Source organism: Ciconia boyciana, chromosome 12 (genome assembly GCF_034638445.1).
Source record: "Ciconia boyciana chromosome 12, ASM3463844v1, whole genome shotgun sequence".
Taxonomy (NCBI): Eukaryota; Metazoa; Chordata; class Aves; order Ciconiiformes; family Ciconiidae; genus Ciconia; species Ciconia boyciana.
In genome coordinates this window covers 10,826,815-10,843,697 of record NC_132945.1, presented here as the reverse complement: position 1 = coordinate 10,843,697, position 16,883 = coordinate 10,826,815, and the positions used below count along the sequence as shown (strand labels likewise).

The 16,883-nt window shown below is 41.3% G+C and overlaps 1 protein-coding gene across 30 annotated transcripts in view; it reads left to right on the top strand.

Moving 5' to 3' along the window:
* Window positions 1-16,883, top strand: part of HTR2C (5-hydroxytryptamine receptor 2C) — a 186,649-nt gene that overhangs the window by 160,457 nt on the left and 9,309 nt on the right. For 29 of the 30 annotated variants that reach the window (XM_072877424.1, XM_072877394.1, XM_072877425.1 and 26 more), the window contains one exon: window positions 9,822-10,022. The exons of the other annotated variant lie outside the window; for it this stretch is intronic. In XM_072877424.1, the coding sequence (XP_072733525.1) occupies window positions 9,822-10,022 (201 nt within the window). The remainder of the gene's footprint in view (window positions 1-9,821; window positions 10,023-16,883) is intronic. 30 annotated transcript variants of the gene reach the window in all.

Genomic DNA, 16,883 nt, shown 5'->3' with positions numbered 1-16,883 from the left:
AGTTTAGCTGCACTTGTTTGCTTCATCTCATTTCTACATCCTATTCCTCAGTTAAAAGAAAGTTATCAGCAAAATTCCCCCAAAGTGTAAGTCTGGGTCGTACCACTAGAAGAATCCTGGGGGATAACTGTACATTTCTGGGTGCAATGTGGGGGTTGTTTGCACACTCGCATGGTTCAGCAGGTTGTTCCTATAGAGTATAGAATTGATTAGCAATACATGCATTTTCTAGATTGCTATTAGAATTATTTAATTAAATATTTGAATCTTGTTTACGTACTGGATGAAATCTGTTCCACTCCTGTTTCAGGGAAGGTCAGTGATTCTTCGTTGCATTGCCTTTTAATTGAGGCAGGTTGCACGTGCACAGTTTACTGTGCTGAGTTGGCACATGGTGGCCATTAAACTCCTAGAAAACAGTGGTGCTTGCTCACATGTTCACAGATTTCCTTGGGATTACTGCATATGTAATAGTGTTCATTAGCAAATTATTTCCTTGACAAAGCCACTGAAGGTGCTGTTCTATCACCTTTCAGACTCCCACAGTGAAAGTTTCCAATGTGATGAACTCCAGCCTGACACTTCTGCTATAATGAAAGCTGTATCTGTTGTTGGTCAGAAGCAGTCTGGGCATGGTGGCAGAAATGCTTTGCAAGCAGGAGGTTTGCATCTAAGGTATTCAGTGACAGGAGGAGAGTAGATGGCACTCAAGGATATGGAGCAGAATTTCTAGGCTTCTTAGTAACCCTCAAATAATTGCTTTTTACAGTGGCTTCTGTGGAGCACTGTCACGCTGGCATTTCTACCAATCACAAAGAATCAGAGATGCCCATTGGCTTGGAGGAAGCTAAACAGGGAATGCATTTGCAAGTCCTCTGCTCTGAGAAATATCAGAAATGGAAATAAACATCTGTGAGCGTGACCAAAATATGGCTTATTTCCTTTGTTTAAAGTGATTTCTTGCCATTATCAGTCTCACAGACTGCTTGTACTGGCTTTTACCCTCATCAGACAAGCAAACTCTGACTCACACTGGCATGAAGTTCAGCCAGCTAATTAACCCAATGTCCCTAATAGCTTTCCTGCTGTTGAGGAAGGTGCACTGTACAGTAAGAAGGAAAGCTGACTCTCTGAACTACTTTGTCATCCCTAAATTCATCAAAGCACTTGAGTGTGGGTTGCACTTTCCATTGGCATTAGGCCGGTGCAAGTGTAGCACTGCACTGAACGAGGCCAAAAACAATGGTTGTATCCTGGTCACATCCAGCAGCCTGTGAGCGAATGGGAGGCAAAATCACTGCCACTTTGCAAACTGCAGATCTTGGTTTGGCCTCAGATTATGCTTTATATTCCCAGATGCAATTCTTTACTTCCCCCGCACATAGGGGGAAAAAAATACTGATCGGGTGTACGAAGTATACCAGACTAACAAAACTCCTGAAAACATCTGCATCTGCACGCTCAAAGTTAATGCTAGTGACTTGCAGAAGTTGGTTTAGAGTAACTATGTCAATTTTTATTAAATTGACCATCTTCCTGGAATATTTAGTAAAAGCATTGGCTAGTTAAATATGACAGACCTGTACTCTCTGAATATGGAACCCTTTCTATCAAATGAATGAAATCCTTATTATGTCTCTTTCTGAAATCAGACATTTTATTAGGATTCGGAGGCCAGTTTGTTCAGCTGCATTGCCAGGAGGGAGCCCAAGCTGAGAAAGAGGATTAATCCCAGGTGGGCTCCCAGACAGCTGTCAGGATGGCTCGGACATCTGAACTGCCACTGAGTTATGCTGAAATCAAACCAAAGACCTAAAAAAATCCCCTCTGTATGGTTTTGTGTCCTCTCACTAGCCCCAGAGCCTGTCCTGGGATGGAGCCATAGTCTAAACTTTATTTGATATTAGAAACTCTGGGTTTGAGCAGATGGCTTCTTTGTTCCAACTGAGGTAACTGCTTGGCAGCCAGCTGTAATCTGAATAATGCCACATCATTTTCAGTTCTGAATTTTAGTTTCCTCAAATGATCTGTATGTTTTGGCAGCTATTTCTTGTGTAATGGATCTTTTTAAATTTCATCAAAAATAGGGAAAAACCACCTGTTATTTTCACGTGTTTGTGTACTTTGTTATGGAACAGTTTTTTGGAAAATATTTATATTTTTACATTTAGAAGGTATTCATTTGGGTTCTGTATTTGCTCGTGGGCTTATTTTCCAGTGTGGTGTTGGTTCGACTGTTGTTTTATTAGTTGTTTAAATAACGGGTGAAGGCTGATCCGTAACCTGCATGAAGGAAATTAGATGCCACTGTCCTACCATTCTGCTGACATACAGAACATCAGTAAAAAGAAAATGTTTAGTGGTGTGAATATTTTATTAGACTGTGGTTTCATTTAGATAAAGTATTATGAAGAACTTATATCTCAGAATTGTGTGAAGAGATCATATCTCTGTTGAAGTTGAAATTCTGTAAGGAACCCTTTATACGAAGTTGGTGACACAATTCAATTAATTGTACCACTGCCCTGCTAACTGTCCATATCACTCAATGTAAAAAGTCGAGATGCAGCTATACATGCTTAAATGGCAAGCAAAGAACATTATTGAGCCTAGAAATTTTTCCTCTGACTTCAAACATAGTTCCAGTCTCTGCCAATAAATTAAAAGATTGATGTAACATATGGATTCATGGAATGACAGACTGCACAAGAATAATTTGATATTTCCCTAAGAGAAGAGATGTTGCCTTTGGGATGGCAACAGTGTTCTCTATGTTTTCTTCTTAGCAAACATCCCATTTTATTAGCAGGGTTGTTTTAAATATAGGATGTGATAAAGCTGGCTTCTTGCATTTAAAATATTACTGAAATGGTATTCAAGAAACCTTTCCCTAGGTCAGATAATTGCATCCATTCTGGCTTTAAATTTGCTTCTTTCTTACAAGTCATGTCAAGACTGCAAGTTGTTGCCATACTGGATAGAAAGCAAAATCTAACACAGTTATTTAAAATTCACAGAACAGCATAATGGGTGCAATTGTTTAATTTGCAATAAAATACAGTCACATCAATTAATAGCTATAATTTGTGAGGCAAGAACCAAAAGACCTTTGGAGGCACATCCAGCTCTGACGGGGTTTTCCTCGATGGCAGGGGGTTTCCGAAGGAGACCACACTGTTCTGGGCCCATTGCCTGCTGCTCCCTGCCCCAGGGCCACTTGTGCCATGCTGATGGCTCCACAAGGTGAAAAACTAATAGCTCAGCAGAAAACCGAAGCTCAGGAATGGTGGCATGGCCCAGTTTGCATGTGATCGGTGACACAGACTCAAGTAAACCCTTTGTGCGGTGTTGCACTATGGCAAAATAGCATCTTCTAGGCACAGAGGTTAGAGTCAAGTGCAGGGTGCCAGCAATGGTCTCACCAACACCACATCTGGACACAGCGTCACCCTCCTTTTCTTACTTGGTGGCCTCTTCCACCCTCTTAGCCATTGTATCATCTGAGAGCCCATCCTCTGCTGAGCATCTGTTGGGACCCTCAAGCCTTTTTGGACTTCCAGAATTCAAGAATACAGTCCTTCTCCTAAAAGGCATCTTTATTCTTTGTGTATAGATTATGTCCCTGCGCTAGAGTATGTGCTATTTAAGGGATCCAGATAACTTTAGGATAGCCTTTTTTTCCTCTAGAAAAATGCAGGCTAGAAACTTAAGGGTAAACTCAATTACTCATGTAACCCACTGCCCAGGAGTTCAATGTGTCAGAAAAACATTAAATTCCACTCTCTTGATGATAAAATCAGAAGCATTGGCAGTGCTTCCCTTGAGACCAGCTGTTCCTCTAGCCAGGAAGCTTGGCTGCACACGTGTGATCCATTCTGTGGATGTGCTGGTAATCACTGAGGACTGCGGGGTTCAAGCAAGATGTTCTGTACTTCTCAGGTGTGATGGAGATTTTCAACACTCTAAGTTGTGTGACTCTCAGGGTGATGCAGATGTCTCTGATTCATTTGTCTGTGTAAATCTGAAGGAAATAAATTAGCAAAAAAGAGATACATAGCTTTATACTTACTGATGTGGTATTTCAGGGTAAGAAATACTTTCCTTTCTAGATAAGAGAGAGAGAAGAGAATCATTTAAATACTTTCATTCCCTTGGGAATAATGCAATGCAGTAATGTTAAAACTGTATGTAATTGCTTTCTATTTTTGTAAAGCCTGTGGCAGCTATGAAACTTTAAAGTGAATACTGGAAAGTCTGGTTAGTATAAAATGGTTAGTATAAAGTTGCAATATGTTAGTGGTGCAATGGGGGTAAAAAGACTTCTAGCAGTGGGCAAGGGTAGGCTTTTTTCCACAGCCCACAACGGCAGGTTGCCCTGGAATGCATGAAAGAATCTTCAAAAGCTGCAAAATCTATCAGAAAGTGACAGCTTTTGGATACGTCTTCTGGGTTGCTGTTTCCCATTGTCTGCATGCTGCTCTGAGTTACAGGAGGAAGCAGCAAGGAAACCTGAGCGAATGCCGTTATTGAATGTTGCACTGTTCTTCTCATTTTGAAAGGCCATATCCTCATTTCTCAGGGAATTAGATGAGGCATCTCCTGGATTTTTGTCATTGACCTTTCTAAGAGTCAGAGCACTGCACAGAGCAGTAGATCAGTGTATGGCCTGGAACAGATCCATGGCAGCTAGAGGATGGTCAGGAGGTGCTTCAAGCATGTTGCTGTGTTGCCATGTTAACTGCTGGGAAATTGTGCTTTGTACTGGGATTAAGATTCATTCAAACATAATGATTTCATACCGATTTTAGTTCAATTTGTTCAAGGCCTACTGGTAGTTAAAGCAAAATGTAAACATAGTAAATATCAGAACAGAACCCCAAAAGGAGAAATATTACTTGTATTTTAGTTTTTGGCCAAGCCAATGAACGTTATTAAAAGAGGCTGTATTTGAACAGATAAGCACCTCTAGTTCTTATTCTACACCTCTTAGCTCTGTTTTTTTCTCTATATATGCATATGTATATATACATCATATATATGTGTGTGTGTATGTGTATATATATATATAAAATGTCACCATGAGCCTAAAAGACAAAATACACCCTTGTTCTTCCTGTGTGATTTTGAAGGGTGGTTTTTACCCTTTTATCCATCCTGATAGATATGAAGCATTGGCTAAATGCAACAAATGTGTTCTGAAGCCTTTTCCAAATTCCTGTTCATGGTTGGAAAAGAAATGATTGCTGCAGCTTACTGTGAGTTTGCCATGAAAAATTTCTGAAGCTACAGGGATGAATTTTGCATAACTCTTCGCTTTATTGTGGTGTAAGCAGGTATTTTGTCACTATTATTCCAGATTTGTCCCAAGTGTTACACTGCATATTCCCAGGAGGTATCCTGGGGCAGATTGCGCTATAGAAGTAGTAAATATGTACAATCAATAATCATTTTTAAAAACATAAATATAGTGAGACAGTCCATTTGTAGTGTGGGGTGTGTTTGTCTGCATGTGTACACACAACTCCTGTCTACTCCAGCTTAGCACAAAAAGCTGGGTAAAGCTCATGAGATTTTGTCTGAGGCTTTGGGGAGAAGGAAGGGGTTTTGTATCAGCCTCCGTCTATTCTGCAGTCCTTTTTCTTTTCTTTTCAGCCGCAGGTTCTAACACTTCTTTTTTTTTCAGTTCAGCCATTCTCCTACAATCTGGACTAATTCTGTTTTACCATTTGACATAATTAATTTTGCTTCTATTTACTGTGTTTTGGATTATTCAGTCACCTCCTGCTGCAGTGGCTGGTAATTTTGACTCTCATGCAGTGAACAGCACAATGACCATAATAACAGTGTTATACAACACTTTTTACTCATATGCATAAAACCTCTGACAAAAGGGATTAAATTTCATTGTTGCCATCTTTCTTGATGGAAAGTGCAAAAAATTTAAGGGAACTCTCATCCGACAGCAAATTAGCTACACACAGAGATGGTCTGTGACTTTGCCAAAATGCTTTTGAGTTTCTGTATTTTGCTGCCAACAGTTTGTGCCTATCTCAGCTGTTCAGTGACATGCAGGAACTGTGGTTTGCTTTTTCATCCCAGCACAGGACACGAAATCCCACCTGTGGACCACAACTCCTGGTTAAATATGAGTGTTTGACCCATGTTTCCCATGAAGGACAACAGCATCTCAGGTTCTATGAGATGCTATTCAGCATTGGAGGTTGAAGTGATATACATGGGCATTCTGCAGAAGTTTCCTTCCAGGATTTCATACACGGTGTTTTTATCCTGATCAGAGGCAGAAGCTAACACTGATCTAAAAGTAATATCATTGCAATAGTCTTCTATATGCTTTTCTCTATGAATTTGTCCAGTGTAAACTTCTAGTATCCACAAAATACCTGGAGGCAAAAAAAATCTGCAATTTGATTAGACACTGGGTAAAGAAATATCGCCTCTTGTTCTGACCTGCTGGATTCATCTAATTCCCTTCAGCACTCTCCTATATGGTCTACCAGCCAGTGCATTAAATATATGACTGATTTTAAGGGCACAGATTAATTCAAGGTACAAAAATCAGCATTTCTTACAAAGAATTTGGCTTTTGCTTACCCAGGTGTTTAGTACTGTTTCATTCTTTCTGGAGCCAAATTTGGACTGAGATGCATGCTTTCCATTGGAAGTGCAATTACTAAAGCTTAGAAGTGCTGGGGTCCAAGAATTCATTTCACTCAGTCATCTGCACTTCTAAATATATGGTGATTGTTATTCTTTGTGTACAAAATGAGAGAAAATAGAATGAATTAGAGAAATGTTACCTTCTGCAGATAGAGTATTTCTGAGGATAAGATTGTTTTAAAGGTATAACATCATTAACAGAATTGGTTTTTTAATCCTTGTTTGCAGCTTGGCACAGTCACAGGGCACATTTCCTATGTTTTGTACATTTATTTGAAACAAAATTAGAATAAACATTTTTTCTTTTTGTACAATTACTGGCTTTGTAGGCTGTGTAGGTGTTTTTCAAATGCACACACCATGCGTACTTAAAAATAATTCCATTTTGAGATAGGATATATATTATGCCCTTCCTATCAAGGTATAGTCATGCATTACAAGCTGCCATTTTACAAATTTCCACAGTGACATTTTATTATTGCAGATCATTTTAGGAAACTTCCCGAGAAAGTGAAATGTCTCCTCATATAACTGCCTTTTCAGCTAGAAGCATAACGGAGTGCCTTGGGATAGTAAAGACTAAAAGGATTAGCCATTAGGAGGGCTCTCATATCACCTTTATCTTTAAAGACATCCTGACAGTTTGCCTGGTCAGTAATTCTGGGCAGCGTTACTTTGATCTGTTGGTGGCTGTGGTTCCTGCAGTGCCAGTGCTGACAGCAGGCGTCACCTACTAACCTCACACCATGGGTATGAACGTTTTCTGTCGCTTTTGCTTCTGCTAATTTTTTGGTTGTAATGCAGTTGCCTTTACAACTGATTCCGGGGGGAATCAGTCATGGGAAGAGTTCGGGCAGGTTGAAGGAAGAAGTAAGAGAGGCTATTCATCATTCAATAATGCTGAAAAGGTGGTTGCTGTAGAAACCTCTTCCAGGTCTAGCAAATGTCAAGAATCACATTGTACCCACTGCAGCGCCATAGATCAGATTGGAGATGCTCCCACGCACAGGGAGCCTGGAGGCCTGGCATCCCTTTCTGGAGACACCGGAGATTTCCTGGCCGTCTGCCTGATTTGGGGAGCAGCCACCACCATCACTGTCCCTCTGTGCAGAGGCTGCTGCACAGTCACGATGGCCCCACGCATATTCACAGGGACCGCTTCATCCATCAGGGCACACTCCCCGGTGCTTTTCTCCAGGTCTTGTGCTCATAGCTCATTTCAGCCTGTATCAGAAAGCTGACTATAGCAACTCAGAGGGAGTAGCAGCGAGGGATAAAGTGCGACTGAACGTTTTTTAGCCTGGGCTGGCAGCAAAAGCCTGGGGCTGTGCAGGGAGCACGGGTACCACTTGAAGGAGATCAGACTTGTTCTTCCCTGGAGCATTCACTGAGGCACCATTAAAGACCCAGCAAATCAGAGGTGTGCTTAGCTGGAGCTCTGAGCTCAATTGCTGGTTGATGGCAACGATGTCCTAATCTATTGCAAAGTGTGAATAAGAGCAGGAGGTGCAGAATTTGATTGTAGCTTCATAAAGGGGCTGAGTCATAATTTAACCAAGTTCAATTCATTTGTACAGCAGAGGTGCCTTTTAAAGTAAAGATGCTCTGGCCACAAAGTGCTTTACTTAGGTCCCTTTGATAAGGACCTCTTAAATGCTTGCTGCTTTGGATTTCAGTCCGTTTACAGTCCATCTAGTAGGGGTGGTGCAAACTGGCTGAAATAAATGTTTTCTCTCCCCAGCGCTGAGGTCTTGTGTGGGTTTCGTGAGTTACTTACTTAGCACTTCTTCTGTGGGTTTCCCACTGGTAGAATGAGCTAATGTGTCCATCTCGTTCTGCCATGCTCTTTGTGAAGGGTTCCTGGGCTTTGCTGGGACAATTTGTAATAATTTTCTCTGGTTCAGTTCATCTCAGGTTTCTGCATGTGCCATATGCTGGGTCTCTCTTGACTGGGTAATTTGTTTCAAAATATGCTTTCTGAGACTAATGTTTCTCCCTTTCCATTTGAGATCAGTAGGATGGAGCTGCATCATTCTTAACAGAACATTGATTCTGCAGAGTGATGTTTCTGATCCTTGGGGTAAACTTCAAGACTGTTTTAGATATCCATGTTCTGAATGAAGACACAAGAATATCTCATTATTCAACTATTATGAAGTCTCTCATGTTTTCAGCTGCTATAGATACTGTTGATTTGTTTTGATAAGTGTGTTAGAAGCCCAGAGCTTGGCAGGACATGTTATTGATCTCACGCAATCCATTCTGGGCATTAACATGGGAGTATCATTCACAAATCAATTTTCTCTGAGCTTTAATTTAAATACCAGTGCCCCTTGAGGATCTTTCTGGGTCACTTCTATTCTCAAGCTGTACTTCGGCACTGAGTAAACTGATTAATAAATGCAGGCACTCAAATTAGCTGCGTGCCAGCTGCTGTCAGATGTAGCTATCTAGTCTGTTCAGTTTGCTGGCATACTTGTTTCTGTAACGAAAAATACTCCGCTCTGTCTACCCTCAAAACAGTTTTCAAATTTCAGTCACTCAATCCCGGCTGCTCTGTAAGGAGGCAAGTATTCCTCTGTTATTAAGGCACACTGCCGGTGGAGAATATTTAAGGTGAAGTAGTGTCATTTAGCTAGTTGTTCAACTGTGTAGAAGAACTGTCTGCAACCTTTCTCCTCAGCAGACAGAAACTGAGAAGTACATATCAAGAGAGCTTTAGAAAGGATCTGTGTGAAGTTAATGCCACATAACTCTATGCAATCCATGAAAAGAATGTGATGAGGCAATTATAAATGAATGTCATATCTGATTTTGTAAAGATGTGGGGGAAAAGTTAAGAGAGAGGAACAGAGCTAGAATGGTCACTTGGAGGCACTGCGAAGTTAATGTTCCTTTGCCTTTAGCTACTGGTCACGGAAAACAGATGTGGGAACTGGCTACGGGTTTATGGAGTGTCCGGAGCCAGGGACTGCCCAGAGAGAGACCCCATGAGAGGTTTCTTTGTCCACTCCTCATGCACATGCCCCTTACTGGTATCACAGAGTTAAAATATCCCAACGGTTTCTCAGAAATGACGGCCTAGCTTCCCAAATTATTTCCTTTTCTTTTTTCTTTTCATTTCTTTTCTCTCTATGTTTCAGATTATGCTTGGCCTTTGCCTAAACAGTTGTGCCCTATATGGATTTCCCTAGATGTGCTCTTTTCAACTGCATCTATTATGCATCTCTGTGCCATCTCTCTTGATCGGTATGTAGCAATACGCAATCCCATTGAGCACAGCCGCTTCAATTCCCGCACCAAGGCTATTATGAAAATTGCTGCAGTTTGGACCATATCCATAGGTAAGCAATGCGGCTCACGATCTTAACTGTGTCTTAATGAATAATAGTGTTACTCCAATTTTCATTTAGGGTTTTTAAGAGGATACTCAAATTAATTTACCTGGCCTGCATGCCTGAATATAATAAATGATTACTGGAAAACAGAAATCTTTCATTGTGGTTGGTCAGTGACCAAAATAAGTAGTCATTTTTCAGAATATCACCACTTCCAATGCTGAAGCATTGCTGCTGTGTACATATCAATATGCCGATAACAACGGTAACACAGACAAATGGTACTATAAAACTGCTGTGTAAACAAAGCAGAAAATAGCATTAGCAAAGACTCTGGAATGAAAACCCAGCCAGTACAAATGACATGTCTACACTGCAGTTGCTGCAGTTAAACTTGCTCAAATTCTGGTAGCTTTTTAAGTGAAGCAGCACAGAATTGAAGGCAGGCTAACAGCGAGGTATTTACTGCTCCTGCGCAGCCTTTATAGCCTATATTATACTCTGCCACAGTTGGATTGCTGCTAGTACTGAGCTAGCAAGTTTGAAGTCATAGTAAATGAGGAGTAGACATAAAAGAAGACACTTTCGTATCACTTTGATAAAAAGCGATAAATAAAGCAGCAGTAAAATAAGGAAGAAAAGGAAAAATGATAGCAAGATGGCTGTAATATCAGGAATTATGTGAAGAAAAACATTATTGGGGGAATTCTTTCAACATGCTTTTAAAAAAGGACATTTGGCGAAGGGTCAGAACAATTGTATGACCACCTCCCTCTGCTACATTGCATTTTTTGCTTGAATAAAATGCAATCTTACAAAGACTTAACATTTAACTTTTCTTTTATAAAGCAATTGTCACTTTCAGCGCTGTACTGCAAGGAAAAGCATGTTTCCGGTGCTTGAACTTCTCTTGGGTTTTGCCTGCTTTAGAAGTGCAATATGATACTGGATGTCTGGGTGCTGCAGGGGCCACTTTTGAAGAAGCTTGCCATGGAAAAAGGCTATGGAAAAAAGCAAAAAAATAGGGGAAATATACCTTCTCTCCTCATGAATATAACAAGAATATCTGTTAGAAACAAATTTTCATGTGCCACAGGCCTGCTACAGTTCCTCTAGGTAATACAATCCACAGTGAAATTGGATTGGGTTTAATCAATTCATTTAAGATTTTTTTTTTTTTAGTTATTATTTTAAACTCTCTGTGCTGCCTGTTTGGCATAGGAAAGAAAGCTGCTGAATTCAGTGCATAAGCAGTCACGTGCGAACAACTTCATATGCAGGATGCTTGGGCTTGATTTGTATGGGCAGTTCAGAGTTGGCACAGAATCTGTGCTCTGTGTTGCACTGTAACGCAGAGGGAGCAGCCGGTATCCCCCCCTAGCAGAGCCATATAAATCTGTCAGCAGCATTAGGTATCACATTGCAAAACCTGAGCAATAAGACTGTTCTGCTTCCATTTCTGGAGCTAACTTGCAGATTTTTGCCCATGCTGCTTTACATGTTGCAGACATATCCTTAGAAATTTTGGCTAGTGCTGAATGTGGCTGCCTGCACAAGTGCCTTGAGGGCTAAATTGTGGTTTGGACTATTGGTCCAAGGAATAAAGTAAGGCAACGAGTACTTCATGCATGGTTCACTGAGTAAGCAGACTAGTAAGCATATCTGGGGCTGACCAAATAGATGTAAAGACAGCCATAGACCTACCTCTTCTGGGTAGGGTGGGGAATGGGCTCAGGACAATGGAAAATAGGAACGTTATGGGCTCCACTGTCCCCCAAGGGCAAAAGTACCTGAGCCAGGATAGGCAAGGTGACTTTGTGCTGCTGTATAGGCAAGGTGACTTTGTGCTGCTGTAGAGTGCAAACACCTCACTCCTGCCCAGCTTTCTCGGGTGATGTTTAACAAGTCTGCATTTATAATAGGATGTGAAACAGGAGAAATAACACTAAAAGAAATAGCTTGGAAAGGAGAACAGAATGGCACTTTTCTTTTGCAGGGACATGGCTTGTCAGCCCTCAGTAAGGCAATGGGTGCTGCATTTATTCCCCAGCATCCAAAGCAGCTGTGAGCTGTCGCTCAGCAGGATGTCTGCAGTGCACAATGCTTTGGGGGACTGCCCCAGGCAGCGCTTCCCTCCCCAGGCTGGGGAGGGAGATGCATTACAGCTGTACCTGCGTGCCCTCCTTTGCTGAGATCATAGCTGAGAGGGTGTACAGCATGTCTGGGCTTTGTTTATGTTTTGTTCGTTCTCTTTGATGCAGATACAGCTGGCCCAGGGGAGTCTTTGCTTGCATCCCTTTTTTTGAAGATACAGGCAGAATCGATACTCCCCGGAGAGTCTGTTCAGGGCACTGAAATGCGGTTGCATTTCCACCCTCCCCAGTGCATGTGATAGGGCTTACCCATTTACTCGGGCTTTCTCCAGAAGGTTGCATTAAATGGAGAAAGAAAAGTACTCTTGGTATGTATCTAGCTTAGCATAACTATTTTTACTTCAGAAATGAATTTAGAAATGTGACAGACACAGGAATGAACTGAACATGGAATGAAAGAGAAGAACTCACCCATAGTGTATTGTTGCTGTCTTCTGGCTCTTACCTACTTGTCACTTGGAAAGGCCTGATGAAATCCCATGCAATTTTCAAGAGGATGAAATAGGTTAAGTAAATTCACCCCCCCTTCAGTATTAAGTATCACAAAAGAATTTTTGCATCTCTGTACGTGATTAAGTATCAAATTCAAAGCAGCACTTAAGCGCAGGCTGGTCAGTTTGCATTTCCTAAATCCTGCTTCAGTTAGACTGAAGAAACTTTTAAATGCATCCCATGTAAAGAATCCTGAATTCAGTTCCTGAATCAGAATTTAAAATAGGATGTAAAAAGCATGTAATTTATCTTAATTTAGTAGCTTTTGCATCCCATTTTCCTGAAATGTTCATGCTGACAGCAAAATATATAATAGAGGTTCTTTGCTCATTGAGCTATGAATTTGGCAGGTTGCACAAGCCTAAACCTATGATTAGGTTTTTAAGCAGGGGAACATAACAGAGTCCTCCTGTCTGTTGACAATTGCTTTATGAATGGGTCTTTTCCAAAGCCCTCTTTGTTCCAGATTAAAGTACATCACAGACAGTTGTCCTGTGTTTTAGCAAATGTAACCTGAGCAAGACTTTTTGTGTTCATTTAGAGAAAAAGTGGGTGCTGTGAAGTGCTGACCTTGTAAAAATGAGTTTTGTGATAGATAGCACTGTGCTGAGGCTGGAAATAGAAATGTAGGCAACAGAAATATCCACACAATTGAAAATGAAGTAAATTAGAGATGTGAGCTTGCTGGCAGAATCTTGATGTTGTTTCAAGACTTCAGACTTTGCACAGTTGCAAGTGCAAAGGTTTTCACTAGTAACATGTAGACTTAACCATCTCACCAGACTCCCTGTATCCTGCTCTGAGGAAGGTGGCCTTGGGCCACCCTGGCCAAGAGAGGAGATCCCCATGCAGCTCTCAGCAGGAGTGATGAGGAGCTAGTCAAACTCTAAATGCACACCTTATAATACAGGAGAAAGTGTTAACTGGGTAATATTAATATTAAAAAAATACCACTTTGGAAATGTGAATGAAAGAACCTCATGGAAGGGTGGATGTGGAAGGGTGCACACACATTGCTTCTGATACGAAGATAAGTAAAACATTTTCATTCTGAAGTTCCTTGTGGCCCAGCTGTGTGCCTGCTAGCACAAAATGAGTTTTCCTCTGCTTCCCAGAAAGTTCAAGGTTTGGTCATTTACTAGAGAGCGCCAATTTCCAATTTCCCAGCTTACAGTTTTACATCCTTCGTAACAGTGTAAATTCAATTTACTTGCTGGTGACTGAGATAAGGCCATTCTTTAAATTCTGCTCTTTGTATCAGTGCCATAAGCAGGCCCCACGTGTCTTTTGTTTGTTTGTTTGTTTGTTTGAAAACAAAGTAACAAAAAAAGGAAATGTCCTGTTGAATTATGGTAATACCATGATACGTGTTGTGTTAAAATTGGACTTTTTTCTTTTCATTCTCTCTCTGACTCACTAACGATATTATAATTTTTATTTCAGGTAGATATCCGGGGTTTGTATATATAATAAGCCATTCAAATTTTAAAAGGAGTTTTACATCCCCATTTAACTTTCATACTACTTCATTGTTTTATTGAGGAGATCTGTTTATAGAAGTATGAAAGATGTGTGCTGCAAGGATCAGTAAATGCTCATCTCAGATTAAGTGATGCCTAACAGCCTTTTTGCTTCTGCCCTGAGTGTCTCTGCCTGAGTGTCTCTGAGTGCCCTGAGTGCCTCTTTCACAAAGGCCAAGTAGCCCCATGCATGCAAGCTGTCCTAATGATGTCCTTAAATAGCCTCCAGGTAACAGTTAAGCCTTCTCCTATCTCACTGGGGATAATCCCAGTGGGAAATGATACTCAATCTGAGGACGTGCTTGGCGTGGCACCACTGATATTAAAAGGAATTGTAGTCTCCTTACAGGCTAAGAACAGGTTGTGCATGGAGGTAAAGGGGCACTGGAGTAATTCACATAGCCTCCCTCAGGTCATGGTTTCAGACCATGTTTAGGGTTTTGGTTTGCATTTCTGCCCATAGGTGTATCTCTGGGATCAGTGACTTTCTCAGCAAGGCATTTGTTCCCATGGCGTGCCTGCTGAGACACGCTTGCTCCTGAGCACCTTCTGTTCTGTGCTGGGCAGTAGTTGCTCCTGAGAGACTGTGCTTTGGGATAGGAGCACACACCCATGAATTTCGTTGCAGGCTTCAGGCCCTGGTTAGCAAACAAACCCTTGGACACATTTCATGGAAAAAGATGGCAAAAACACTGCTAATGGAGAAGACAACAAATGGAAGGTCAAAATCTGTTACCAGGATTTTGCTCAAACCCTTCCCACCAAGCAGGCTGGTTCTGTCTGTGGCTCATCACTTGGAGACAAGAAAGCAGTGTTAAGACAACTATTGATGGCAAAGCAAAGGTTAGAAGGCACCCTTCACCTCCTGGAAAAGTGTACAAATTCCTGACTATGAGCACTACTTTGGTAGAAGGACAGTAACACTATTGCTGAGAAAAATGGTTGCATGTTAGTAAAACCTAAGAGAGGATAGCATTAGTTTCTCTCCAGATTTGGGAGAAAATTGTATTAATGTATTTTTGCCTTTTTATGTTTGACATTAAATGTCTGACAGTGTATGTTTGACTGAAATTCTTCCCTCATGAGCATGAGGGTCATAGTTGATGATTTCTGTAGGCAGAGGTGGCGATCCTGATAGTTTTTGTTAGCCTCGAGTGAACGCGGAGGTGGCATTAGCATTGCAAGCCAGGCTACTACTTGCTTCTGGTGGAGCAGCAGAGCAGGTTTGTGCTCATAAAACCTTTTCAGGCTTATCTTCTGTTCATGGGTGAGACAGAAACCTTTGCTTTATGGCCTAGAGCATGACACTAAGGCTTCATCTGCCTCTGTTTCCCATTTGTTTGAATTGACTACAAGGTTACTTCCTCTAAAGACATGCTTTTGCCTGAGTGTTTGTACCAGGATTCCCAAGAGGGGCATTGATCTCCCTAGCACATCAGCAAGAGTTATCAGGGTGAGGAAGATCGTAGCAGTTGATAACAAGCTGAGTTCGTAGCAAGGGAACTACCTTGGGGTTTCAGGCACAGGTGCCTGGATTGGTTTGATTTAGTCATGAGACATCAGTGAAATGTTTTGCTTGGGACAGCAGCAGATGGTGATAGTCTGTGAAGTGTTTTGCACAGAAGACAGATTGACCATCCCACCACATCCATTCCCAGGCAAGGGAGATGCTGGTGTCTCCTGTTTGAGGTTACTGATACTGAGCATCTGTTCAAGCATCACTATTTGATTTCTTGGGGAAGCCCAGCCCTGGTAGCAGGTATGATGTGAGCAGGAGGAAGAGCCCCATCCCCCTTTGTTCAAATGCACCATTGGAAACATGTGGCTGAGCAAACGAAGAGAAGTAATTTAGCAAAATAGAAAGGCAGGTGGGAAAATAATTTATTTCCTCTGTCTTTTAATGGCATTTCCTGGTTTTCTATCTGGACTCGGGTTGTTCAGTGTTCTCACAAGGTTTAAGTAAAGGTCAGCAACTTGTTCAGGCACAGTCAGTAATTACATTCCTCTGTTTGCAGTTGTGCTCATTGTGGGGAGGGAGATTCTTCAAAGTTCAGCCCCCTTTTATCTTTGACTTTAAACCAATACAAGGCTGGCACTGTTGTTTTATTAGAAAGGTTAGATAAAACTAGACCTAGTCCAGCCCTGAAGGTGCATTGCTGCTGTATTAGCACATGAAATACAGTGCAATTAGTCTGCTGACATGTGGGGAATATGTGGAATTTTCATGGTTTTGAACACTTCAAAAGCCCATATTCTTCAATTTGCCTCTGAAGAGCTTTGCTTCCTGAAACTGGTGCCTTTTCTTTCACAATGCAAGTCAGGAAGTTACTGTCTGTTGGGGTTTACTTCTCGCTGCCTGTTAGTTATTATTAGAGAAATGTGCAGGCATTTTGCAAGACACTTCTGTTAAGAAACCAAACAGATTTGTTTCAGTTTTCTTTCCCCTTTTCTGAGATGGTTAGGGGAGTCAGTTCCTATTTCCTCTAACAGACTTTAATGCTAATGCATAGTTACAGCAGCTGCTAACATTCAGGTGAATGTCTCTTAAAGTTGTAACCCACATTGATTTTGTATAATAATAAATATGAGGTTAAAGATATGGATTTAAACACACAGCGTTTATCATGCACAGCAGTGTTCTTGTTTTTGCAGCATAGACTGCTTTTGTGGCAGCCCTAGGCTTGTTTGGCACACAGCTCTTC